This window comes from Cephus cinctus, unplaced genomic scaffold, assembly GCF_000341935.2.
Source record: "Cephus cinctus unplaced genomic scaffold, Ccin1 Ccin1_scaffold0462, whole genome shotgun sequence".
In the NCBI taxonomy this organism is placed as follows: Eukaryota; Metazoa; Arthropoda; class Insecta; order Hymenoptera; family Cephidae; genus Cephus; species Cephus cinctus.
The window spans coordinates 739,701-765,842 of record NW_014333138.1 but is presented as its reverse complement, the minus strand read 5'-3'; the positions used below and the strand labels follow the sequence as shown (position 1 = coordinate 765,842).

At 39.9% G+C, this 26,142-nt stretch overlaps 2 protein-coding genes and 1 long non-coding RNA gene across 11 annotated transcripts in view; 2 read left to right on the top strand and 1 right to left on the bottom strand.

Moving 5' to 3' along the window:
- The window catches only part of LOC107267991 (potassium voltage-gated channel protein Shaker), a 118,631-nt gene that overhangs the window by 21,252 nt on the left and 71,237 nt on the right, over nucleotides 1-26,142 (top strand). The window contains exons 1-2 of one of the 9 annotated variants that reach the window (XM_015740249.2): nucleotides 24,455-24,591; nucleotides 25,605-25,726. The exons of 7 other annotated variants lie outside the window; for them this stretch is intronic. In XM_015740249.2, the coding sequence (XP_015595735.1) occupies nucleotides 25,629-25,726 (98 nt within the window). In that variant the 5' untranslated portion in view covers nucleotides 24,455-24,591; nucleotides 25,605-25,628. Of the gene's footprint in view, nucleotides 1-24,273; nucleotides 24,592-25,604; nucleotides 25,727-26,142 lie in introns of those variants that run through there. One more of the 9 variants, XM_025085336.1, reaches the window with a different exon arrangement.
- Nucleotides 18,367-20,243, top strand: LOC107267992. Its single transcript, XM_015740255.2, has 2 exons — nucleotides 18,367-19,408; nucleotides 20,027-20,243. The coding sequence occupies exons 1-2, from the start codon at nucleotides 18,927-18,929 to the stop codon at nucleotides 20,196-20,198; spliced, it is 654 nt and encodes a 217-aa protein (XP_015595741.1). The 5' UTR covers nucleotides 18,367-18,926; the 3' UTR covers nucleotides 20,199-20,243.
- On the bottom strand, nucleotides 23,102-24,562 carry LOC112494395. The gene is made up of 3 exons (XR_003059781.1): nucleotides 24,469-24,562; nucleotides 23,758-23,872; nucleotides 23,102-23,407 (listed from the first exon to the last, which is right to left on the bottom strand). It is a non-coding gene; the product is annotated as an uncharacterized LOC112494395 (long non-coding RNA).

Genomic DNA, 26,142 nt, shown 5'->3' with positions numbered 1-26,142 from the left:
ATCGACATCTTTGTACTCGCTAACTTTTTTTTTATTCACCACGGATTTCCTTTCTCGACCCATCGCCATTCCTTGTTCACCCCGATTCCTAACCTTTCACAGGGTGAGACCGATTACCCTCCTCAGGCCTCTTCGCAATTGCCAGGAAGACTTATTTCCTCGAATTCAACGGGATATCTTTCCGCGTACCATTTAATTAGGCTCGTTACCTCAAGCTGAGTTTTGACATGGTTGGCCAATAGCTGCCTCTACCGTCAGTCTAACGCGTCCGACTAGTATCAAGAATATAATTATTACAACCGTATACGATTGATCTTCCTCAATTTTTTTCGATTACACTCGATTACAATCTACTGAAATAACCAAGTAAGTTTCCACGGCGAACGAGTGGGGCATACCTGTTCCTTGTAATGGTGGACAAGTACCGAATTGAGGATGCGCCCAAAGTAGGCCGTCTACGTACAAGTTTTAGTTCATGTACTTGGAGCGTAGGACTTGGGATACATTGGGAATTGGACAAATATAAGATCCCCGGTGCATGTCTCTAGTCGGTACTGTTTCTCGTACGTGACTCATACGTTTCCATATAATGTATCTCGTCTCTATAGAACTTCGTGAATGACAAACTTTTCGAAACTACTGTATATACTTGTAACAAGATCCCATGCATTTGCTTGTAGTTACTTTTTTCGAGACTTCTAGCGATATTGGACTGAAAGTTTCGTGACGTCATTCTTTTTTTTAAAACCGTCGCCATATTGTTTTTTGTCTTCGTTAATTTTAACCATCGTCCCATTGTCTACGGAAATGTAGCTGGTACTGGTTTTATTCTGGGCTTGCAAAACAAGGGTAGGAAGAGAAACAGAAAGAAACAAGGACACGACAAAAAAGTTCCAAACTTATTTCTCGTTGGCTTTGTGGACATGCTTGCGTTCGGCGCTGTACATCACTATGTATTTATATAGGTGCTCATTTATCTGTTTAGTATACTGTACTATGTATATCTGTATATATGTATATATGTATACTTCGTGAGCGCGAGGCACGAGAAGCGCCTTTGATTTCTGCAGGGAAATGAATTCGCAATGGCGCTCGTGGTCGCGTGCTTCGAGTACTAGTAACTGTTGGATGGTGGGGGTAGGGGAATGAAAAAAAGGGAAATGTAGATATAAAAAATAATGGAAGGGCGAGTGGCGGCGGAAATAATAACAACTAGGCAAGGTGGTGGCACCGTCATGAGGGCCAAAGCGAAAAGGAATTACCTACCCCGAAGAGCTTCGTCAGCTGCACGCGACTGGATAAAATGTATTTCAATAATAATAATAATAATAGAAAGTGAAGAAAATTGGCAAAATTTTCAAAATTTAATATCCAAGAAAGTTTACGGATTTACAAAACAATATAGAACATTAGTGTATATATATGTATATACGTTCGAATAATTTATTCGTTTTTTGGGATTTTGATATTTAAAAAAAATTATGCATTTTATATAATTACGAATTAATACATGCGTAAAATTGACGCGTAATAAAACTTGAAGGGAAAAGTTTTATGGTTGTACGTTTTGCAATGACTAATGGGATGTTAATTCGCTGAAAAAATGATCTCGCATCTTGGTGATAAAAGAGCAAGCAGGTATCAAAATTTCTAGAAATCAAATAGATAAGCCACGTGAACATTAGGTAAAAGTTAAAAAGGCTTCGCGATTAATTTGCGATTAGTTTATTTGCGAGTTTCAGTCGGTCACCTGTGCTCGAGTGGTAAAGGCTGATACACATGAGACAATACGGCGAGCCTGCAGCTGCAACGTCTGGGCAGTTGGATATTTTTACCAGGCTGCAGCTGCGACGTCAACGATCGATCGTCAAAGTTATCCGCAAGGCACTCATTTTGTTTGTCTCCTTTCTTCAGTCTTTATCTTCTTTCTTTGTTACTCGTCAGTGGCTCCCTCACGCGGAGCCTGTGAGAAGCTCTGGGTATTATTTTTCCCCAAGGCTTCCGGAAATCGAGAGACCACGTCCGGTAAAGAAATCTCATTCGTCCTCGTGACAAAACGGATAAACGAAGATGCTACAACCTGACTTATGTAAACCTGTGGATTCCAGGGTGACTCTTCGCGAATTACGAGCGTGAAATAGAAATAAAGTGGAAAATGTTGGCGGGTCGGTCTCTACGTCTTTGCCAAATGTACTTCGGGGAAGCTTTATGGTACGCCATTATCCCGCGACGTTTCAACTGTCGCTTGAACGTTCGTACGTAAATGGAATCGCAAATCAGAAATTGCTGGGATATATAAATTCTCTATTCTGGTTTCGTTTCGGTCATTGTTGTCTGTATATGTTAGTGGACGTAAATAATTTAATAGGAATAGGTAAAAATTGTATTATGGTTAAAAATATTTTAAGGTTGCAATAAAAGATGCTAGGCACCTTGTATCTTATTGCATACGGGAATAATAATAAAATGAAGGAAATAAAAGTAAACTTGGAAAATAACGTCTTGGTTATGTATGTGATAATAACAGTCTTGGGCGGAATTCATTAAAATCGTATGTATGTTAATGTATGATAATGAAAGTCCCTGTTTTGATATTAGCCAGTTATTAATAATCGAAATAATAAAAGTGCCGTGACGCGTCGACTCGACTCCTTGCACGTCATTCGCACGCGACTTTAAACCAATCATAAATCACGTGCTGTTAACGATTCTCTTCTTTACCATACTGAAAATTGAGACTTACCGACGGAGGCTTCTTTCTACTTAGAAATGCGTGTCAGCCATGATAGAAAATCGCTTTGCAGAACATCCTACTAGATGCTATTTTGCATATATTTCTTTAATAATCAATCTTTGATGTCGACCATAAGTGGACAATAGATTAAATAATCGAACAAGTAAATCGATCTCGATAACCAAAACTTCGCTGCGTACAAGTAAGGTTTGATTAATAATTTATGAAAGAGTCGGTTTCACAAATGAGGTTTATTGCTTAACCCCGGTTTAACTACTAGATTAACCAATCAACATTTTCAGAGATAAACCAAGTTTTAACAATAAGCCGTGTTTGTGAAACCGACTCTTATAGAAGTAATTTAAATATTATAGAGTCTAAACTGTATATTCTGGTATACTAAATGATATGCAATGATATATTTTGTTATTATATCCAGTGATATTTCTGTACTCATTTTAGTATAGCACTAACCTCAACAGATAACGCGCGAAATTCAAATATGGTTAATCGCGCAATGACTTTACCTTCCAGACAGGTAGACGCTTCTTGCTTTTCAGCTGACAGGAAGGATTGTATGGCAAACTCTGGATAGAGTTGAGTGGATTTTGGTGCCATCCTATTACACTGAGATAGAACCAGGAAGATATGCTTGAGTAGGTCGTCCCGTACTAATTTCGACAATAATGGAGTCACTCGGTCCTACCTCCGACTGCTACCTACCTTATCGCACCGCGAGATATATAGATAACCTTCTCGTCTGACTTGGCGTTTCGATCAAGGAAGATCTAAGAGAATCAGTCAAAATCATTATAATGGTACGGTACGAGAAACACGTGATATATGCTATACTGTAGCCATAGATATATCATGCCAGAAGCACGTGAGTAGAAATACAAAGTGCGAAATGCGAATTAATGCAGTCAGCTGTAGGAACCAGCTGCGGCTGTAGAACCAACCGAGTGAAATGAGCGTGAGAATCGGAGGGTAAATACGGACGGTAGAGTGCAGTCCCAATTACGTCCAAGTGCTATTGCAGTTGCGGATCCATTTTCGGTATAGTTGACGATCGCTTCGTGCGACCGTAGTTAGATACAATTTTCTTGGCCGTCAGTCAATTCGATAAGAGTCATACTGGCCAAGCCTTTGGTTATTATATTGGGTATTCTGGGTTATAATAGATACTAGTAGGCTATACTTGTAATATATCATAGAGATATGCTTGATTGAGAATTAGGGGTTATGTTAGGAATTTTTCGGAGATGTCTGCCAATTGGCTCATTTCGATGATTCTCTTTTGCTGGGTTAATCGAGAGCAAGAGCGTGCACGGGACGTTTTAATGACCCTCGTCTATCCCAGAGGGTATATCAGGAATTAACGGACTTCAGGGATTTCGTTTGCGAATATCCGTTTTTTTTTTCCCTCCAAATTGAACTGCACTGTTAGACCCTTGAATTATTTCGTCTTTTGGTTCTTTCTCTTTAAAGTTGTCTCTACCACTATAGTCTCTTATCAAGTATTTATCGAGAGATTATCCTGTTACTTTTTAATCCACCATTTATGCCTGCTCTGTATCTCATCATTATCTGACCGAGACTGTAAACTGCTGTAAATTACTGAAGAGCTTTTAACGCGCTCGTTATCGAGGTCACTTTCCTGGAATTAGTCAGATTGGTTTTAGGGTCGAAATCATTATTTTAGTCTAGGATTGGTCTGAGGGCGTTAATAACATTGTATACATATATATGTATATATATATATTGATTGAATAATGAAATTTAGTTCTGTACAAGTTAAACCAAACGAAACTACACTGTACGCGATAGGATAACATCGTAAACCGCAGAGAACAAAGGACGTCAGTGCATGCTGGTGTTAATTTCATCGCGATCGTAAAATTGATGGAGCAATAAACACAAAATCCCTAAAATTGGTCTATCGGAAGGCAGAGGGTTAACGTCAGGACGTTCATTCATGATTTCACAAATGAATCGATAGTCTAGCCAGACCACGTTGAAACGTATAGATGGTTGCTTCGCTTAGGGGCTAAAACTATTGAGTGGGTGCTGCCATCTACTGGCAGCATCGTGAACTAGCTCCACGTAGCAATATACAACCGAGCAGCCACAATGGTGGCTTCCATTCTATACGTATGAGAGAATGCGGCCTGCAAGTTTCAGAAGACCGGAGGCACCCTTAGTTCTTTTTGCTAAGGGATGGTAATTTATCGTAAAGCTTTTGCTAGCTACCTCTAATCTTCCATAAGAGAGACACATGGCTACCCTAACCTATATACGTTCTCATTCTTTCTAGGCTATTTCCAAAGCCTGGGCTTTGCTGCAAACCGAGTCCTCCAGCATACAGATACACACACTCTCCAGAACGAAACTAATAAAGATTGGATATAAGAGTGGATGCACGTAGGGAAAAAAAAGATGGCGCAATAGACTAAAGACGTTTTTCGAATTTTGATAAGACGCCACGATTTCATACGTGTACTGCTATCATCTGGGACTTTCATACGAAAAGAGGCTGGTATTCAAATACAGGAAGTAGTACCTTTGTATAGGGGGGAGTTATCGTACTGCGGTATCAGCTTCATCCGCAACGTGCGAATTGCACTGCATTTATTTCGCTACTGTGTGCATGCGTGATAACGAGTGTTGGGAGAATAAAAGACCGAGAAAAGGGAAAATGGCGTCGGCAGCAGCATAGGAGTAACGAGGATACATTGTCGTACCTTGAGGATTCCTATTTACGATTTTTAAAGGTGGCAACGCATAGATCGGCACTTCCGGTTTTGAAAGTACTTACAGACTATAGCGCCCTTATTATTTTACCTTGATTCTACCGGCGCACTGGAAGCACTTAGCTTTCGGGAAAATGGATCGTGCGCCATGAAATCGTATTAATGGTAACTTTCGCAAGTTTTGTACCAACCGTGGTTCTCTAACGACCTTACTTCCTCACCGTCAGTATATAATGTAGGACCGACGAGGAACCCTATAACGGGCGTCGTCGAGGATGCCGACGGACGCTATTGCGATCCATTTGAGAATGACGATCATTAATCTTCTTTCGCATTGTTCAACGGCGCGAATCAGCAAGAAAGTTTTGAAACTGCGGTAACCGCGTCGCGACGCCTCCCGGGCTAAATCCCCGCGAGACGCATTCGATGCCGTAAATAAGTAATCGGAGGCTTCGTGAGGTTCGGTAGGTCTGCTGGCGCTTGGGTACCAGGAGGCTTCTTCCTGTGGGAGAGGATCCTTGGACGTCGGATCTTGAAGAGACAGAGACACGAGGACTGGATGAAGAATTATTCAGAGACATGGGGCTAGAGAGAAAGATGGAAGAATAAAGTTAGAGAGGGAGAGGGAATAAAAAAGATGGGGATTCTGTAATGGGGATGGCACCACGAAAAGCCCTGTGCTTTACCTCCCCTTGAAAAATTAATAATTTAGGTGAACTCTTCCATCTGTAACTTTCATGTCCCACAGATTCGTTATATTATTCCGAGCACAGGCCAGTACCATCTGCTTCCATTTCCGTACTGGCAACGTCCCTCCTATCATCACCTACATTCGACCGGTCAAACTCCGTCATCCTCGACGCTCCACGTTGGAGACAAATGCTGACAAAGATGACATGCGCACAGGTGTGAAGTACAGAGGATCATTGAAAAAGTGCAGCTAAAGAAAAAGGCATAGAATTAAAGCACGGGCGAGGAGAAGTGTGTCGGTCGAAAGATGGCGTCGAATTCATTTTACGGTATAACCAAAGAAATAATTGTATAACGAAAATGGTCAGGGTTGTGAATCTGTATAAGAGATTGAGTGAGGCAGGGTGAGAGGGTTAGTAAGTAGGTAAAGACCCGTCCGTTAGGGATGAAAACGTAGAAGAGAGAGAGAGGGTTGAAGTAGTCGCTTGGGTTGAATGGTGGCGGCGCCTAGCGGTGGCCTCTTGTACTTCCTGAGCTTCGCTCGCTCGCTCCCTCCTATCCTTTCTGCGCCCCCACCAATCCGCCCCTGAATCCCACCAACCCCTGTCCGTGACGTCAAGACGCATTGCGACATACCCTCTAGCCTGTACCCTCGGCTCGTATCGCTGCCCCTTGTGGAGCACGTCACTGCGACCAACCCATTGAGACTACCAATGCGGGAAGCGCGTGTCGCACAGTGGCGGCTACCCTCAAAATCGAAAGCACTGCGATACTGCACATTTTTTTCTAGTTTTCCTATTGTGTAACAAGGAAAATTATATATTTTTTGTTATCTTCTATAACTTTGCGTTTCACGCCTTTTCTCGAACTTTTTTCACGCTCTTCCTGGACAATCTGCTCTTCTCCCTCTTTCACTGCGGAACACCCTTGAAGGTGGGTTAAACGTGCGTTACAGGAGGAGAGGTCGATAAGGCGGAAATGGTAACCTCTTAAATTTACGACACTGCCATTGCGCTGGCGTAACGTTATTAGTTATTAGCGCTACGCCAGTTTGCGAAATGCCATTTTGAATTATCGTCTAATGGAACGTCTTAGGGTGAACATTTTTTTTCTTTCTTTTAACCTCCTTTTTATTATCGCAATCTTTCTAACTGGATTTTTCTTTCTGTTTCTTTTCCCGCTATATGTATACGAGGATTCTAGTTGTACGGAAGGGGGAAAAAGATCTGGATGCCATTTTTCATACGACTGTGCGCAACACGTCCATTTACTCTGTTAAAGATGTTTTCAATTTTCTTCCTGCACGTCCGGGAAAGTCTGCACGGTGCACGTCTGCAGACATCAATAATGCTGGGTCGTCGGGCGCCGCGACGCTGTGCGCCGCTTGATTTGACTATAGTCATAACGTCCATTTTTATGATTCACTTTCTTACCAAGTGGAAGGTAGGACAAGTTTTTGACAGCCGCACGTAGGTGCTTAGCAACACTGTAAACAATGCGGGAGTGCCGTTAAGGGTGGCACTTTGTTGGAAAATTCATAAAATTCACTTGGACCGATATCGGTCATTTTTTTATATTAATAATAATTTTCACAGGGACGCACTCGATATTCAAGATAAGCGAAAAGTTTTCTTCGAGTATTATGCAAAGTTTAGAACTTGCCACTGAATTTACATTAGTTTTTCCAGAACGTGTATTTATGTAGGAGAAATATATTTTTCAAATTTCCCACCCGATTCTACTTACAAAGCAGCTCATTTATTATCACTGCTGAACGTCACAATTGGATTATCATTACGAAACGATTTATCTTTTGTTACCTCCATTATGAAATTTCATTTTTATCATAAAAAGAAAACCCTAAGGCTAGCCTATCTATCTGTCTTCCGTATATCTATTTATCTCCCACCTTATCGCACTTCTTATCAAAGAATTATCACGTAACGAAATGACGTAAGTCCTTCGTCTCCGATTTAACACAAATCATTTCCAATCTAAATTCAATCCTCTTCACCTTTTCAGTAACGTATACTTATACCTCTCTGACTTACCGATCCAGTAGCACAGCGAAGGACCGCCGTCAATGCGAACCCCCCATAAATCCAGCGTTCAGAAAAGTGATCGAAACTCCCCAAGAATAATTAGATTTCGACTCGGATAAGTCCAAATGAATGATCGTTAGACATGTCATATATCGCTGGGAGAAAGGAAGACAGAGGAATAGAAGAAAAATAAGGTACAGGTGCCGTAATAAATTACTGTCGATATGCATGAAGAGACACTTGAAAAAAAAGAAAGGCAAAATCGTTACTAAAAGAATAAAAGGATTTCAAAGTACAGATTTACGACTGGCCGATATTAATTGAATAATTCTTATGTCCCTGTCAATAGTATCGATGTCTACTTGTCTGGGATATTGCGTTGGAAAGATTTTGTACCTAACCTAACCTCATCTGTAATATTAATAAGTTACAATTTAATTTGCGAAATGTAATTCTCTTGGACGCAGCTTGATTTACATTGTTCCTTGATCAGTTTCTACGATTTGCAAGTATTACGAGTCGATTCACTGCCACGTGCATCTCATTGATCATCTTTTATAACCCGTGAACTGCAGTTCCGCGTCAGTAAACTGGAAACTTGTATTTTTACTTAAATCACAATGTTTTTTTTTTTTTTATAAATATAAATTAATGACTCAGGAATCAATGACGCAATAGGATTCATTTCTGAAATCCTCGAGGGAATAATTTACGTCGCTTTATGAAGATATAAAGCCGTAAAGGGTAGTTTACATTGAGTTAGTCAAAGGCAACTTTTAGGTTATGTATATATTGTATCACGATATATATATAAGGTTATCTAGACCAAATGCATCAACTGAAGTTAGCCTGTCCATTTGATTTCTATAGCAGAGCTAACTTCAGTTTATATGTTTCTACTGAATAACTGTATATGGGTATCTACGTTGCATGAAAATGATATTTGAGCGAAGAACTTCGTGTAGCCTTAAAATCTTGCACCAGGTATTTGTAAATGTAAGATGTTTGTTTATCTGGAAAATAATTGAAAATAATTTTTTTAAGCAACATAATACGATAAAAAATTTACTACCTTGTCATTAAAGGCTGATTCACAGTCAGGCGTTGGTAACCGGGTGCAAGAATATCGCTTCAAAGTTGTGGATAAGTTTATATCTCGCGTCTGATAAGAACCATAAGACTGTCAGTTGTCAGTCTATAAGTGTTATTCATTACATACATATATCACTGGGTTAATAACGCATGGGAGTGGAAATTCGCAGTTTTATACGAAAATGAAGGATTCCCTGATTATATCTATATGGATGATAGACGATCCCCCTTATGGTGCTTGTCTGTGTATATTTATCAGATAGCGTGATCATTTCTATTAGGGCTGAAAAACGTTACAACTTTGCGTCTGGGATTTCCATGTGAAAAATATAATCGTGCGAGAAGATGCACGCGTGCTACAATCTTAATTGGAATTGAGAGTCAAGATAAGTCGTATGTAAAAGTAGCATTTGCTGTAAAAAAAAGTCAACAAATAATTTAATGCGGATTATCGATTCGTCGACGAAATTTGTAATCCTTTGAAAGATTATTGTTTGTCTTTGGTACTCAGTTTCAGGAAATGTGATGAAAAAGGGAAATTATAAGAAAATAAAATTTTTTTCCGACTAAGCGGACTGTCATGACTTCGTATGATCTCTGTAAATTAAAGGGACTCCAGTAAACGAGATTCGTAGTTTGGTTCGTTTACGAGGAAAAATTTTTCTTTTTTTTTCTTCCCCTCCCCCTCTCTCTCTTTCTTATATCCTATTTTCGTTACTAAAAAGCTTGGCAACTTGCCTAATTACGGAACGGTTTAATGAATGTGCCCACTTGGCATTGTTACATACGTGTATGTAAATATGCACCCTTTGTACAATTCATCGTTTCCTTAATGTTTTTCTGCAAGGCCGTGAAGACACGACGATTTAATTTTTATCTTAGACAGTAGGCCTACTGTTTCAGGACGATGGAGAAGCATAAGTAAATTTGTTTGAATTAAAAAAAAAATGTTTTCCATCATATCTACTTGTCACGTCATTTCTGGTAGTGACGCACAAAGACCTACAGAATTCCACTTCTCACTGCCAATTAAAATGGATTTCGTTGAGTGAACTTTTTCTTTACTTTTTTTTTTTGTTACTCTACATAATAGAAAAAAGACACGGAAACACCAGATCTCCCTGACAGCAGGACTATCCCACGGGAATCGTCGTTCGGACGTGAAACTTTTGCACAAACGATCCCTTGGTTGAGCTACCGGAATGAATGAGCGTCCAGCTTATCACGTGCAGAACATGCGAAACGTGAAAAAATGCCTTAGTCGAGATGTTCGCTGAGAAAGCACATAAAATTATTATTGCCTACTAATTAATTTATTTTTTTTTTATTATAAACCAGTCAAAAAGACAATTGTCACAGTCACTGAACCGAGCGAGAATTTAACAGCGCTCCGCTTGACAGTTGTATCGATCGAACGAATTTGACTCAACTTGTATTAAAGTCTAAATAAATTTTCATAATTTTTCCATATATATATTTAGCAGAAAAATTGTATTGATTCATGCCGTAGAATTTGATGGAGACCTTCAATTATTTGAACAAACTGAAATTAACCGTGATATCGATCGCACGCAGTACATGTTAACAAATTCAAATGCGCAGGTGGCGGTTATTATTAGTACTAATAGAACATGAGAGTCAGACGTATGGGAGACCTCTTCTATTATTACATTCTCAGTGTAAACCTCCATTCTCACGCAATTCACTGAATAAATATCATCTATCTCCATCTCTCTCTCGCCTTTATTCAGCCAGAAGCCAAATCTCGTCACTCCACTATATACAACGCCACTTGAACTTTACAGAGACTTTTGTTTACTCTTGACTAGACACGATCGTTCGTCTGTAAACACACTGAACGTCCGGCATGCGGATACTATTCCGCACGTTGAGACACTCCCGTTTATTTTTACTGCTCGATAAACGCCGTCGGTACTGTAGTAACGTGACAAGCATGGTGAGACGATTTATTACACACAAATCTTCTAAATCACCCTTGGACGTGTCTCGGTGCCGTCTAAGCCACCGCTGTCGGAATTAACCAGATATCCTCCAGGTATTGTAGAGCGACAGAGGGTTTCCGAGGATAATTTGAAAAGACAGTTTAGCGGCAATTACAAACTCCCAGCATATTTCACCGTACCTGCATATACGTGAAGTTGGCCGATAAATCAGTCGTGGAAGGTTGGGTCAGGATCGAGAACTGAGCACGTACGGTACGTTGAGTGAAATTGCCGAGTTCCCTTAGCGGCATGAACGTAGCCGTTTGTACGAGAATGCAGGCGGTTAAATTAGGTTAGGTTTCCAATAGATGGAGACAAAAAGTCAACGCTAAGATTCCTGGTCGTGCAGAAACGGCAGGATGGGGTTTTTATACTGAAAGGACAATGGACCTCGTGCAAACCGGAAATAACGTGCTGGTTTATCCAAGACTTCCCTCTTCTTCTTCGTCGTTTATTCGGCTGTTACCCGACCCTTAGAGTATTTACCAGAAGACTTAACTTCCTATTGCCTACTTCGAATGATCGTTCACCCCAACGCGATTACTCCTTACCGAAGCCGGCTTTGCTCCGTCGATACAGTCCCGCTCTCTTCCTTACCGACTGATTTCCACTAGGAATTACTTCACGGCTATTGGATACCCTTCGGAAGTGCTTTCCTTGACCCTCTCGTAAGATTAAGGCACGATCCTTATCGAGCGACACGCGTATTTCCTTCTTGGTATATACCTGCATATATATTATATATCGAATAGCTGCCAGTAAAGTAACAGTGTCAAGGTTAGGTAAGAGAATTTTACATGGCTGCTTCCTGTCTTGTTGGTAACATGCAATTTATAACGGTCGTAAAATCAGAACTGGTGGTATGCTAATATTATAGTCTGTCTGGGGCTGCTTTCTCGTACGGAGTTGGTAGAACTGTCGGGACTGAGAGGGAAGTCACAACAATATTTTCTATAGCCTCTGGGATACATTTCAGGTGGTAAACGATCAAGCTCTAACTTTTCCAATATCGGGTCAAAGCGATAAGGTTTAAAAAGTTTACTTGAAGGCAATGGACGCTGGATACACAGTAAGTGAGAGAGAGAGAGAGAGAGAGAGTAAAGGTTATGATGGAAAAGGGGCGAGGGATCGAAAGCAGGGTAAGTAGGGAAACGACTGAAAGTCATAGCAACGCGACGTGGATAGGCGGTAACTTCAAAGGCGTCCTTCACGATAAACCGTCAGTTTGCGGTAGGTCAGTCACTGTGTCCAATATTCCTCTTTGCCCAGTGATATCGAGCGACTGCTTTGGAAAATGTTTTTTAAGCTCTGCATGGATATATATAAATTTGCTTAATATTATTGAATCTTCTAAACTGTCTACCTATGGTCGCTAAGACGTATTGCCATGCTATTTTTTTATGTACAAGTTGGAAATCTACATATTCCATCTTGGATTCGACGTCTTTTTCCAATAGATTTTGGAGTCTACGGGAGTCTTCGGTATATGAAATGTTAAAAGTCTATGGCGAATAACACGTAGAATTCAAAATAGTTTCTGCTGCGCGAAGCCAGTATAGGAATTCTGTGAAAAAATTTTAAAAATTAAAAATGCAAATATCTCCCTTATTATCTATACTATACGTAGAAATTTATTTTCATCTCTATTTTTTTTTTCCTCTACGAAAATTAAACGAACAATAATAATATGACCATTCGATGCCCAATCGAAAAATATTAAATGACTGTCACATAAGATTTTCGAAATCGTGCACCGTTTTACCGCAAACCACAAATGTGCATCTTATCTTGTACACTCAGTATTGTACACACAAACATAAAACGTAAAACCTGCAGAACGTGATGTTTCTGCCCACCCGCCCGTGCCGCTTGCTATTCCCAGATCGACCATTACCTCTGTTTCCAAAATATACTCTGAGTCTGTCCACCGCACACATTCGAATAATCCAGGGCCGTACGGTGCTCCAGGGTGGACCCGATGTTTCTCACCCTCGTTAGGAAATTTCACGTAACTCGGAATAGGGTGATGTGAGCTGAAAGGGGCAATATTATTACTCTCAACTGTACTGCCAGCTACCACTGTATTTTCGTATGATTTTAATGCTACGGCTGACCAAGGCATTTTGTAACTACTGAACCTACAGTAGATATGGACTGTACGCGATCAGGCACGCCTACCGCGACCTTCCATAAACGTACTCGGGGAATAATTACCGTGTTCCATGAATTCAACAGAACTATATAGTTACGGTTATGAATTGCAAACTTTTTTTTTTTTCAAAAAACAAATTTTCGTTTATGACTACCTCCACTGATATTCTCTCTTGTTATTCTATTGGATGTTGCAAATAGGTACTTGAATTCATGGTAGCGGTACGTGGCTCAAGAAATTTTTTTTTTACAGTGAAAAAAATTTTATTTTGTCTGGATTATTCCGAAAAATAAATCTGTTTTTTTTTCTCAGATATTCTTATCGTCTTTTTTATTTTATTTTCTGCATCCTCGTTATCTCTATTATCATTTCTTTGGCATTCTATATATTTTTCAAAATGGCCTCTAAGGCTTGTCTCGATTTCCAAAGGCTGTTACAAAATAATTTTTTTAAGTAAAAACATGAACGATGGCTCAGGGCACTCATCAGCTTAGACACATTGATGGCATGTATGCTTCCTCTCATATGTTTGACGGAGGAGCGGTCGTAGTCTAGGTCCAGTGTTAAATCTGTTCTTCACACTTAAAAGCGAACTCTTTGTTCTCGGAGCGACACCGTGGCCAATCGTAAAGTTGAATGGCGTGTAAGTCCTCTTCTTTTTGTATCCATTTCCTTTCAACAAGTTAAAAAAGGAAACGTGATTATAAATTGAACATAATAATCGAGTGGATTGTGATCGGTGTTGAATAGTGAAAAGAAAAAAAAATGTATAATCAGAGTTCAGTGAGGTTGCTCGATAATTTTTCACTAATTAATTAGTGTCCTTAATTGTCTATTGAAAGTATACGGATTATCCTAATTGAAGTACACGTCAATAGCTATATTCTCAATGTGATAAGTGTTTTAGCCTTTATATATATGTATATAAAAGTATATGTATACACTGGTCTTATGTTCTCTATGAAATTCGGTCATGAATATTCAAAGCCTACAGACTCCTTGGAAATTAACTAAGGTGAATAAGCAAGGTCGCGGTTCATTAAGTTCAGGTCAGTGTTAACTGACGCTAAGGAATGTTATAGAGGGAGTTTAGTTAATTAGTCTGTACCAACCGAAAAGGTAATTGGATACCCGCTTTGATCATTAGTGCTTCAAAACGTTTGCTGTTGACAGTGCTTCGAATCGGTGTACCGAATTTACGGGTTTTTGCGTGATTAGTAAATATACATTCCAAATCTGTGTTCGATGTTCATTCCAGTCTGTGTTCAATTAGATGCGTAGTTGACGCACTACGCAATAATCTAAAAATAAAGAGGTTAAGTACGTTGTAAATGTATTATTGGAAATTTTTATTAAAAAAGAGAGATAAATAATTGCATAAATCGTATAATTTGTATTTTGAGTTACTGTGTCCGTGGATATTTTTTTCTAAACTTACAAAGGAGACTTCAAAAATTCACGACATAATAATACCTGTGATTGGACACGGTGGTAGGAACGATGGGATAGATTGTCCGCGTGGATATGGTCCTGAGCGACAGCACCATCAAGATTATCGTCCACGTCATCTACAGCAGAATTATTTTCGTGACTCCTGGAACAGCCTGTCAGAATTCTTCGGGATGCATGCTGGTATGAGAAGCACATTTTTGGGGTCATCGATAATGACCCCAATGGGAAACTTCCGAAGGTACGAGCAGGTAATGACTTCTTATGCTCAAATAGTATTTAACCTGTAACCGTTGAGAGTGATAATTGTCCATGAATGAATTATAACCAAATATCACAGCATGTCATTGATTATAAAACGAAGCTGTTAGGTTAGCTGTGAGAATAGGAAGGTTTCGTTTTCTTTTCTATAAAAGTTCATACCAATTTATTCAAACTTGACCTTTGCCCTCTCGTTGGTACTGCCAAAAACGTATTTTTGAAATGTCACTGATATTCGTGTATCTACCGTTGGGAATGTAAAGACGCGACGCTACCGCCATCTAGCGAGCTCTGGCGGAAACCACTCGAAGTTCAGCATTCGAGGAGAGCTTGTAAGATTTCGTAAACAGGAATGTCGTTGGTACAAAGTTTTAACGTGAGAATAAAGTACGGCTTTCATTATTACGTTACGTAAAGGGAATTATATACAGTGACTCCACGAGTGATGTGTATTTTTGATGGGCCATCTCTATAAGACTTTCGACACAAGTGAGTACTCTAAATTTCGTCTTTGATTCGTAGATCGACTGGAGACTCTATCCACAGGTAATGCGTTTCTTAGGGATCGTCTTTGTCCTAATTTTTAAAGCAAAACAGTCGCACATTCTATTTCACTCGTAAACAGAGACTCTCTATAGGTAATACATACGTCGGGCACAAAATGAGAATCACTGCTTGTGTCAATAACTTGTTTATCGATGGTTGCCAGCGAGCAGCAATGCACTAATTCTCGTTGTAGATAATTAGCCACTTGTCATTCCGACAGAATATTTCTATTTATTCATGTAAATCGTCATTGCCGTGTTTTTCTCGTGATTTCCTGAAAACGCGATGATATAGAAAAATGATGTAGTAATAATGCGTTTAGTATCAGCGCACGTAATCGTCCTCTCAAATTAATCATGCACGACGTACCGGATTACACGCGTTATCCACTTTGTATGAGATAAAATATTTTTTTTTATAATAAACAGGAAAAAAGTCATCCATCCATACACAATGCGAGTTTCTCTATTTGCAGAGTTTACATAAAAATATAATCGTAGATACAGCATGCAGTCGTTGCAGCCAGAAATAAAAAAATATTATTTCCAGAAAGCAATGTTGCAGAGTCACTCGATGCTCATCCGGTTGGCAAAACTGTAACTAAAAAAAAAAACAATCTTAGCTCTGTCTTTTTCCTCCAGAAACGAAAAAACAAATTTGCAAATTCCGTTGTCGGCAACCTGACTATACAGCCGTTTTAAAAAAGATTGCCTGCAGTTAATCGCCACCTTTTACTTCCGATAAAGCAGTTTGCCATGTGACGTAAGAATAATTAGCAGCGTGCCGCCATTTCCACACGAAATCAGTCAACCTTCTTGCCGTATTGTTTGACGCAACATTCTAAGATTCGTATTTTTGAAGACGAATCGATAAACGCAGAGAGATACGAATTTCAGTGAAAAATAACAATGGTCGGTCCACGAACCACGATACGTCGATTGCACAACATCCAGGCATCTCCAAACTTTTATGAAGGTTAGCAAAAAAAAAATTTAACAGTTTACTGACCTCACCCACTTCATACTATACTACAGTATGCTATGTTCTACTATATTATAGTATATTAAGCAAAAGACTCGATCATGCTTGGTAACGCTTTAGTTTCAATGTATCGACATGAGACAGGGTACGTCGATAGCCATGCAGACGTTGTCGCAGATTGAGAATAGTGGGACGGACTGTAATAAGGGTCGGCGACTCGGTTGCCTACATTTGCGGCCGTCGCGATGTCCCGTCGCGATGCCAACACAATAAAAAGAGTTTCGAAAAGGTGGTTGGCGCTTTCACTCGCGCGCAGCCAGGTTGTTGCTGCTGGCTTTTACCTGCTGGAACTACAGCCGTAGCGTGTACTGGAACACGGATGGAATAGTTAGGGCACATGACACGTGCACACGCGAGCCGTGTCTCTCAACGAGTTAGTGAGTGAGAGAGAGAAAAATAGAGTTACTCTATAGTGTACATTGGCTTCGTACAGGCAACGTAAGCTAGTAGAAAAGTCAGCGAGAATGTGAACGTCAGACCGACCAATGAACCGCCTCTTAGTTCCCATAAGCTGGGGCTCGCGATCGTTCTCACCGTCAGTCATTCCTACGCGGCGCTACGATTCACGTCAGGCACAAGTAGCAGGACCTACCTTAATCTGGACAGCTGTGAAAAGATCATTTAGATTTTTCATCCCTTAAACTTTGAAAGTATCGATAAACCATCCGCCTGGGATATATTTTAATCGTACTGGTGGGTGTTGCTATTTGAATTTTCCCGCCTCGGAGAACCTTATTGGGTCAGGCATAAAGGAATTCCGGGTCTTGTCGAATTATTTGATTCGTACTATGGAGTTGTGATTAATATCGGGATCGTGGTTCTTCGTGTAGACTAGATAAGGAATTTGAAATTCTTTTTTTAATGGATTCTCGTTTCGATCGAGTGTATATTGATCTGTTTGATTAAATATATTGAGAAGTTTGTCAGGGGTGAGTATTCTGGGTTATAGAGCGATATTACCACTGGGGTGATAAGGGATTCGAAGTTACTACATGTTGCTATGTCCGTTTTGATAATTTAGTAGAATTGAATTGTTAAGAAAAAAAAGAATTGCAAATTTTTCACACGTTATTCGTTGCACTTGGAAAATTATTGTATGCTGTATAAACGCGGTGGTTGTTTCGGCAAATTTATCGTGTCGCGTAATAATCAACTAGTAATCGGATGATTTTTCGGATTGATATCTGTCAGTCGGCGGCGGGTTTTTGAAAAAGTGGCGCTACCGAGAACAAGTCAGACGTCTGCGGCGAGGTGGCTGTCGCGATTGTCGGTTTAGCGTTTGCATAGTTGTAGGCGGCAGGTTTGGTTGATTCTCGTCTGGTATCGACCAGACGCGCGCAACCCTTTTTGCAAGTGGCGCAGTGCTGCCACCTAGCGGCGTATTAGAGGAGCACGCACCCTCTTCCGGCTACGACGCCGAGACGCCAGAGTGGGGGTTGAAAGTGAGTTGGCGTGACTGCGGAAGGGAGAGACTGTTGGACGCCAACGTGTGCGCGTCCGTCGGGAGCACGCTGCTGTTGCTGCTGCTCCTTCTGTTGTTGTTGCCGTTGTTGTTGTTTCGCTTCAGCTGCTTTTGTTGTTGCTGCTGGTTCTGGGTGGTGGTGCTATTGCCGTCTGTACGTGCATAATAAAGTAATTGAAAGTTACGACAAGGGTGGGTCTCGGAGGGAACTAGGGTGAGCAAGAACTCTTGATTCAAGAGTGAGAGACAAAAACAAGAAAAACAAGTACAACATCAACTAGACGCAACAACAACACGAATCTAAATATTGTACGTTATACGATAGTCTTGTGTAGTACAACTGTAGTGGTAGATCAGGTTGGGTTAGACTAAGTGAATATACAACGGAACAGCTGGGGTTCGACTTGGAGGGTTGTTTGAAGTAGCAACAAAAAATAATAACAAAGATCAAACAGCAACAACAACGAGTAACAAAGACAAGGAGGAGAAAGAATAAGGGTGTTCCTGTAAAGTGCTGGCGACATACCTGCTCCCAAGGTTCCTCCCGATTCCTGAGGTACCAATAGAGTCCTGAATCCAAGGTATAAAGACGTAGTCAAGGAAGAAGAGAAAGACGAGGAAAAGGACCAGGGCCAGGTGCCATCAGGTCGAAGGTCAGAAGAGGTCGCGGAGAGAGGAGGCGCCTGCGGAGATCATCGGATTGAATGGGTGGGTCGGGCGCCGGGAGGGCTACGACGAGGCACGAGCTCAACGCGGTGCCACACCACGTCGGTCACGGGGAGCGAGTCCTCGTTATCGGCGAGCCCCCGGTTGCTGGGTGCCGTTGTTGCTCATCGCATCGTCACTCGCCACCCGGAAGAACCACCAGCACCGCCACCATCAACAAAATCACCACCAGCACCGTCATCACTACCAACCCCATCACGACGATCGCCACGTCCCCCGTCATCTTCAGGAACAAACGACATCACGTCGGCAACGACTGGAGCACCGATCACGTGAATCTACCATCACCGCCGCCCCTCACTCTGCTACATATTCACGACAGCAACAACGCCAACGCTATTGTCAACGGTAACGCCAAGGCTGCCATGTCATCGCCGCCGAAGCATCGCCGGGGCTTCGACCCCAATGACGCCACCGCCAACGACTATCGCCGCTATCGTCGCGTTAAAACGCGACAGCGGTGAGTCCCATCCCATCCTTTGCCAAATCAAGATACTTGCATATATCAAGAATTATATCCACGTATATATATACATATACATACACACACGCAATTTTATCAAGCTCTGACATAGTTTATCAAAATTTACAACTGTCATGCTTGTATCAGTTAATCGTTATCTGTCAATTTACACAAGCATTATTCAAAACCGATTTTTACCTGAACGCTAAAAAAATTTCAAGAATATCAAATGTATTCTGTATACATATATTTACGTGTATATATATATATATATATACATGTAAGGATCGTCTCCGATATTAATCTGGAGTCTGATTAATATACATGGCACAGCACGCACGCGAATCATCACAAAAAAATAATAATAAAGTGCAAGTGCAATTGCAGCGTAGTTACGATTACGCATATAAAATACGTGCTAACAAGAGTACGCTTCTTTTCTATAAAAACAAATTCGATAAAATCAAAGATACGAAGAAAAAAAGTGCACAGCATCCATATTGAAGAATAGTTATTTCAATCGTCTCTCGATCATGGACCGGAAGCGTACTCACTTTCTGACACAGTCACGCAACGTCACTGATGCCGTATGCACTATCTTCACAATGTTCACAGAGGCTTTGTATGTGACCCGCACATCCGCGTGACCCTCTGGACCAATTTCTGGACACACAGAATCTTCCCGAAAAATCCGACATATCCAGCACAGCATCCACCACACACACGCTTGCGATGTTTGATGTTGGACCGCTTTCTGGTTGCGTCCTGTTCACCTGCCCGTGTCTGATGATGTCATTGTGGTGTTCGATAATTGATTATATATATATATATATATATATATATATTTACATATATATTATATTAATGATCTTAATTACCAATCGGTATCAAATCGATAAGCACAGCTTCGCACTTATCGATGTCACCTGATGCCCTTATACACTGTGCTTGGCTTGGATTGTCGAGCTTGGCACATTTACTGTTTACAATAAATAATTATAATAAAAAAATTTATATTTTAATTAACACGTACGTCAATTATCATTATATACAGATAAAACCTCCCTTATCAATCGATACGACAGTTATACAATTTTATATGAAATTAATCAACAGACGCCTGTAATCACTGTGGAAATTATAATGCCCGGCTAAAGACATTTTTTTAATACCAGTCCCTCCTCCTATCTCCCACCCTTATATCACTTCATTAACTTGACCCATCAAATCCACCTGTCACTGGCCGATAATCGATACCGTACACATTTTTTTCCCCATCCATTCGGATGCGTTTTCGTAAATATACATTTTTTTGCCAGCTGACGTTCTCAAAGACATTTTTTTTATCTCATCTTGAACTACCTTCGGTGCTACCTTGTATCTCGTATCCTATAAATGATTTATGGTTCGTTATAATTTGATCGGTCCTCTCTTGGGATGAACAATAATGTAAATATCATAAAAAGCGACATGCGCCCTCGACGTATCGTGTCGCCAGTCGCTATTGACTTTTCGCGCATTTGTAAACACCACCCTCTGTCCATAGCTCTAATTCTGTTACCAGTGTGCTTCTTCTGCTACTGATATATCTATGGGTATAGACAGATATATATGTATATATACAATTTTTATATATTATATACATACAAAATATATATACGACATATGTACACGCACGCGGAAGTTAATGTTTATCCTGCATTTGCTTGCGATTATTATACATTTATTTATACAGAAAATACAGATTATTTATTTATACACGAAAATACAGATAGTTCGTATCACAATCATGCGAATTTATTGTATCTTATTGTCTGTACTTTATCTATACGCTTTATGATGCATTTGATTTGCATGCATATGCATTGCTAATATATATGTATATATATATATATATGCATATATTATTAAATAAATGATTTAATTAGTGTGTTTAAAATTATGCAATTCGAATTGAATATATCGATTGAACAGATACAGTACTAATCGATGGTGCCTAATCAGCGATATTTAATTTCCGAATAACAATGTCTTTCGGTAGTTAATACAGTTTTGGGTAAAATTTCCCAAAAACATTGTTGGACCTTTTTTTTAATCTTTTCTGTCAGGGAATCTTTACTGAGGTTAGGTAAGGTCAGTTAAGCGTCGCAGTCTCGTGGCGAAATATTAGGGTCGAAATTCGCGATTGTCACGCTATGACAATTTTGCACGATCGATACGGGGCAGACTGTGAATTATCTATAGTAATCGAGTTTATTCGCAATCTCGTGCAGATGGCTGGGATACCGGCTGTTTCCCTTAGATACGTGAAATTCCTGGATTACCGCAGATCCGTCTATCGGAACTGCCGATTAATTATCGACGTCGGATTAGTCGAGGATTTCATCTGAAATCAATGCGATATATCAGTCATCGATAGAAATCGATACATCTACCTGCGATTCAATCGATGGTACCGTGTATAAACGTACAGTACGTCCGATGCCTATACGGATGCTGTAACTCTATAAATGAGGTTTAAAAAAATTGTACTTCGATAATTCAAGTTCGTTACTGCGCATGCGCCGATAATCTTGAAAATTCTTTCTTCGTCCCGTGCAAAATTGTTCTGTAATATCGAAAAATTCTCCGACGATCCACTTGGGAAATTTTTCCTTTACTTTTTTTGTTCTTCCCTTTTTCTTAGGGGAAAGGAAAAGAAACCTTGTTAAATTTCTAGGTAACTCGTGTAACATGGTCTTAGACGTAGAGTCCCCTTTCTATCGATTTCATCCCTTTCGTTTCTACTTCCTGCTACTCCTCCTTTATGTAGCTACCTTCAAGTGCTATTAATACTGACAATTTATGTCTGAACCTTTACAGGTATGACGTAACTCTTAACAATCGTTCAACTTTCCCATACAATTCCCAGCATCCCCCTTGCTCCTGTTGCTGATCTTCATGGAGACCGTATATCACAGAGGACTTGACGTCTCTTGTAATACTTCATTTAGGTAGTAATGTAAGAGAGAGATAAAGTATCAATTTTCTACTCGCAAGATGAAATTCAATTTACAGCATCTTCAGGAGCCGCTACAATTATTCTTCATGCCTAAATGACACAGGACGTATTATTAGACAGCGCTGTGTACATTTGTCAAGTAAAGCGACAAGATAGAAATTTGTTCTCTGAATCAGAAAGTAATGTTACCTAGGTTCACCCTGTGTATCAAGTTTCGCTTGATATATATATGCGAGTACGTGTGTGTAATCTGGTAGTCAGTCAATTTTAACAATTTTTTACAATTTTACACGTGATGAATTTGCACATAAATTTTCGCTTGTCTCTTCCGCGTTACGCGCATAAAGTACCCATTAGAAAATCTCGGTGTATACCTATGTATACTTGACTGTCGGAATATATCAAAGATAACGATTCGTAGAGTGCAAATGATCCCGTGTGATAATAAATCAACCCTGGCGATATCGATCGCGAAGGCAATTCCCCGGAGCAATGGGAATTCAGGAAAGTCATTGGAAAATTTGAAAAAACAAATTTTAAAATAATTGTAAAGTTTGAAACTTTGTTAACGATAAGATTTACGGTGATAAGAGAAAGCGATGGGGAAAAAAATGGAATTGTTTATAATACAGCATCGGTGACGTCATTTATTTGATCTTAAGATCGATCGTCCTTTATCACGGGTAAATAATTGCTCCTGACGAGCTCGTGGAAATTTAATTGTATCTCATCCTAATCTCTCGTCGGGATCTTCCTGCTGATTTACTGTAGGCTGAGTTGCTGCGATTCTTTCGCCAAATTCTTTTTACTTCCGGTTACGGACGTTTCCGCTCGCTCCACTTCTTGCCGAGCTGATGACGTCAGCGCTTAAATTGAATCTTCCTGCCCTCCTTCCTTCTCTTCTGCTCCTTCCACTTCCAGCTTCACCCTTGAGGCTGTCTGTAACTGGCTCTTACTACTGCTCGTCCTGGTTACTTGACTGGTGGTAAAATGCACTGAAATTAATGGACGTTGTCAATTGAATTAAATATTACGTTGGAAACTACCCTTATTACGATAATCATGCATTAAGGAGATTTCACACTGAATTCGTATGGAATAATGTATTTTTTATTAGATCGATAAGATTCGTGCGATTAGAGTGTAAGGGGTGGACTAATTGATCGGCGGTAAGGATTGTTTTTTGTTTCTGTAAATTGCTTAGGTCAACTTTAGGGACGCAACGAACAGGGTCGTTCTTAATCGCTGAAACAACCCGGGTGGTAATTTGATTAGGGGTAATTTTTTGATTATAATAAATGGGGTAAATTGGAGCTGACTATTGTTATACAATCATATTCCTTACAAGCTTATTCCGACAACCTCAAAGCACCCCTTCTTTCAGCAGTGTGTCCTCCATCATTGGTTACGAGCTTTAGGAAGCCCTTTAAGCGCTTTTGTGTTGTAAACGTAGACTTCGCCTGAAGAACAGTGCCGTATAAAAAAGGTAGAAGGGTTCCACGAGAATTTATAGAATTTTTCAAAAAATACTAAACTTCCCTTAAATACTGGGAATTATATAAAATTCCTTTAAAAAAAAGTGTCCTATAATTTTCAATAATACATTATCTACACTTTTTTGAAAATTTTTTAAGTAACTATCAAGTCACTCTTAGATGCAAGTAACATTTTCCCTATGTGCATTCAAAGTCTAATATTCTTTCTCAAAGGGATTCGGTTTATCTCAAAATTTCATTTTATCGTTTCAAAATGTAATACAAAATGTAGAAAAAATTTGAACATTTTTTGACCAATTAACCTACCCTTATGTCTACGTTACTGATGTCTCCCTAGGAGGTTGACTGTGTTTATGCGCCAGTTGTAAAAAAGCAGAGACCGATCAGTCGTTCAGTGGAGAGAGAGATCGCGAATTGTATTGGTCGAGGAAGAGAGAGAAAGTAGAAGTAAAAAAAAAAGGAAAAATATACCAGTCGTCAAAATGTCAGTGGCGTACGCGAACCCTGGGGAAATTGTAACTCGATCAAAAGTGAAAGAGTGATATGGGCGTAATACCCACCTTTCTGGACTCGGTGCTGTGCCTCGTCTTCACGAATATCGTCCTTAGGTCGTTAGGGGTGTGCAAGGTCTGCATACCCTACGCCATCGTGCTTACTCTCCTCTTCATCGGCTTTATATATCTGTGAGTTTGATACCGTTTGAAGACGATGGAATTCGTATCCCTTGTGCTTTATTGAATTAATGCAGATATGAAAAAAAAAAAAAAAATTCTAAAAATTTTACGTACAAGGATACGAGTTCTTGGGGATGACTTTTGAGATAGGCTTCTGCCTCCTAGATATGCGTACCTGTGCGATCCTCGGGCCAGGAATAGATTCTGGTTAGAAAAAAGGTTTGGGATCGTTAGGGTCTCGACTGAAATAATAAAATCAAAAAAATCTTAAATAAAAACAAGTTGCGCAGCTCCATAAAAATATTAAAACTTGCAGTTGCTACGATCCGCGTGGTAAACTTTTCTGGACCATAGGGGGATGCTAGACTTTTTGAAGGGAGTCGGGATGAGTTTCTCGAGAAGTTTTTCCTAGGGATTACTGGGAGCGAACCTTACGTAAGGGATAATGGGGGTATTCGAGGAAGAGGGTGTGGGCGACTAGGAGAAGCTTTTTAGTTCATTAACTATTGAAGAATTTGACATTTATTTTTTAATTGAATAACCCAAAATTTATTTGACTTCTTATCAATGATTATTTTAAGTAGATTTCAATGTTGGGCCTATCAGGATGATAAATGGGTTTTAGATGCTGTTAATGCTAAGAAGAATAATGATGATATTAACCTTAGGAGTTGCCGAGCGTAACGTGATGTATTTTTTAGTTTAATCACGTATGATTAATTATAATTATGTAGTTTCAAGTGGCCCGAGGGTTGGTATACGTGTATCCCGTATCGCTCGGTTGGTCGCGTATCTGGAAAATGATTTAACGTAGGATTATATAATGTTAGGATATTGCGTACAAAAAACTACCCCTATACGTTAAAACGATATAGGACAAATCGAATCATAAAAATATAAGATTTTTACCTAGACTGGATAAACGGCCGTCCGGGCGATACGAAGTGCAGGCAGAGGTGTTGATAAATTAATATACAATTTTTAAAAAATTGTCCCGGTAACAAGATTACGTTGCTTGGCAGCTCCTAAGGGGAGGTTGTGTACCTATGGAGAAGATGTTGAACTGGATCAACAGATTATATTTAACATGGATGCTGCTTCCTGGTCAGAGTGGTGGTGGTCCCTTCCTGAGGCGCAAAAAGCGGTGATAGTATCAAAAACAAAAATCAAACCCCCGCCCCCCTTCCGTATATTACTTCTAGCTAGAGAAATTAATTTTTCATCCTTCCGGCTTGATCGCAGTAGAAAAACGCTTGACTAGGTCAGACAATGAATTTCTAAAAGTTCCTCATTACCCATAAGTCATTAGGTCTGTAACAGTACATAAATTATCATACGAGAAACTTAAAACGTTTGAATCATCCATTTTCCGACTGTAAAATTCAAATGGTAGGTACTCCAAACCCTGTTAAGAAGGGTATGAAAAAAAAAAACAGCTCGATATCGAGCAGTCCGTTAAACTGGCATGGAAGGTCAGAAGTGGTCTAGGGGTTAGGAAGCCGTTAGAGAATACTTAACCCACTCTGGTACCCTAGGAAGTCCTCCTCTTCCGTCTAGTGG

What these genes read in the sequence shown, in the direction of transcription:
- LOC107267992 (XM_015740255.2), top strand. Translation starts at nt 18,927, where the DNA reads ATGGGTGGGTCGGGCGCCGGGAGGGCTACGACGAGGCACGAGCTCAAC. An exon ending in CGCGTTAAAACGCGACAGCG is followed by an intron (nt 19,409 to 20,026) that starts GTGAGTCCCATC and finishes CAATGTTCACAG; the next exon opens with AGGCTTTGTATGTGACCCGC.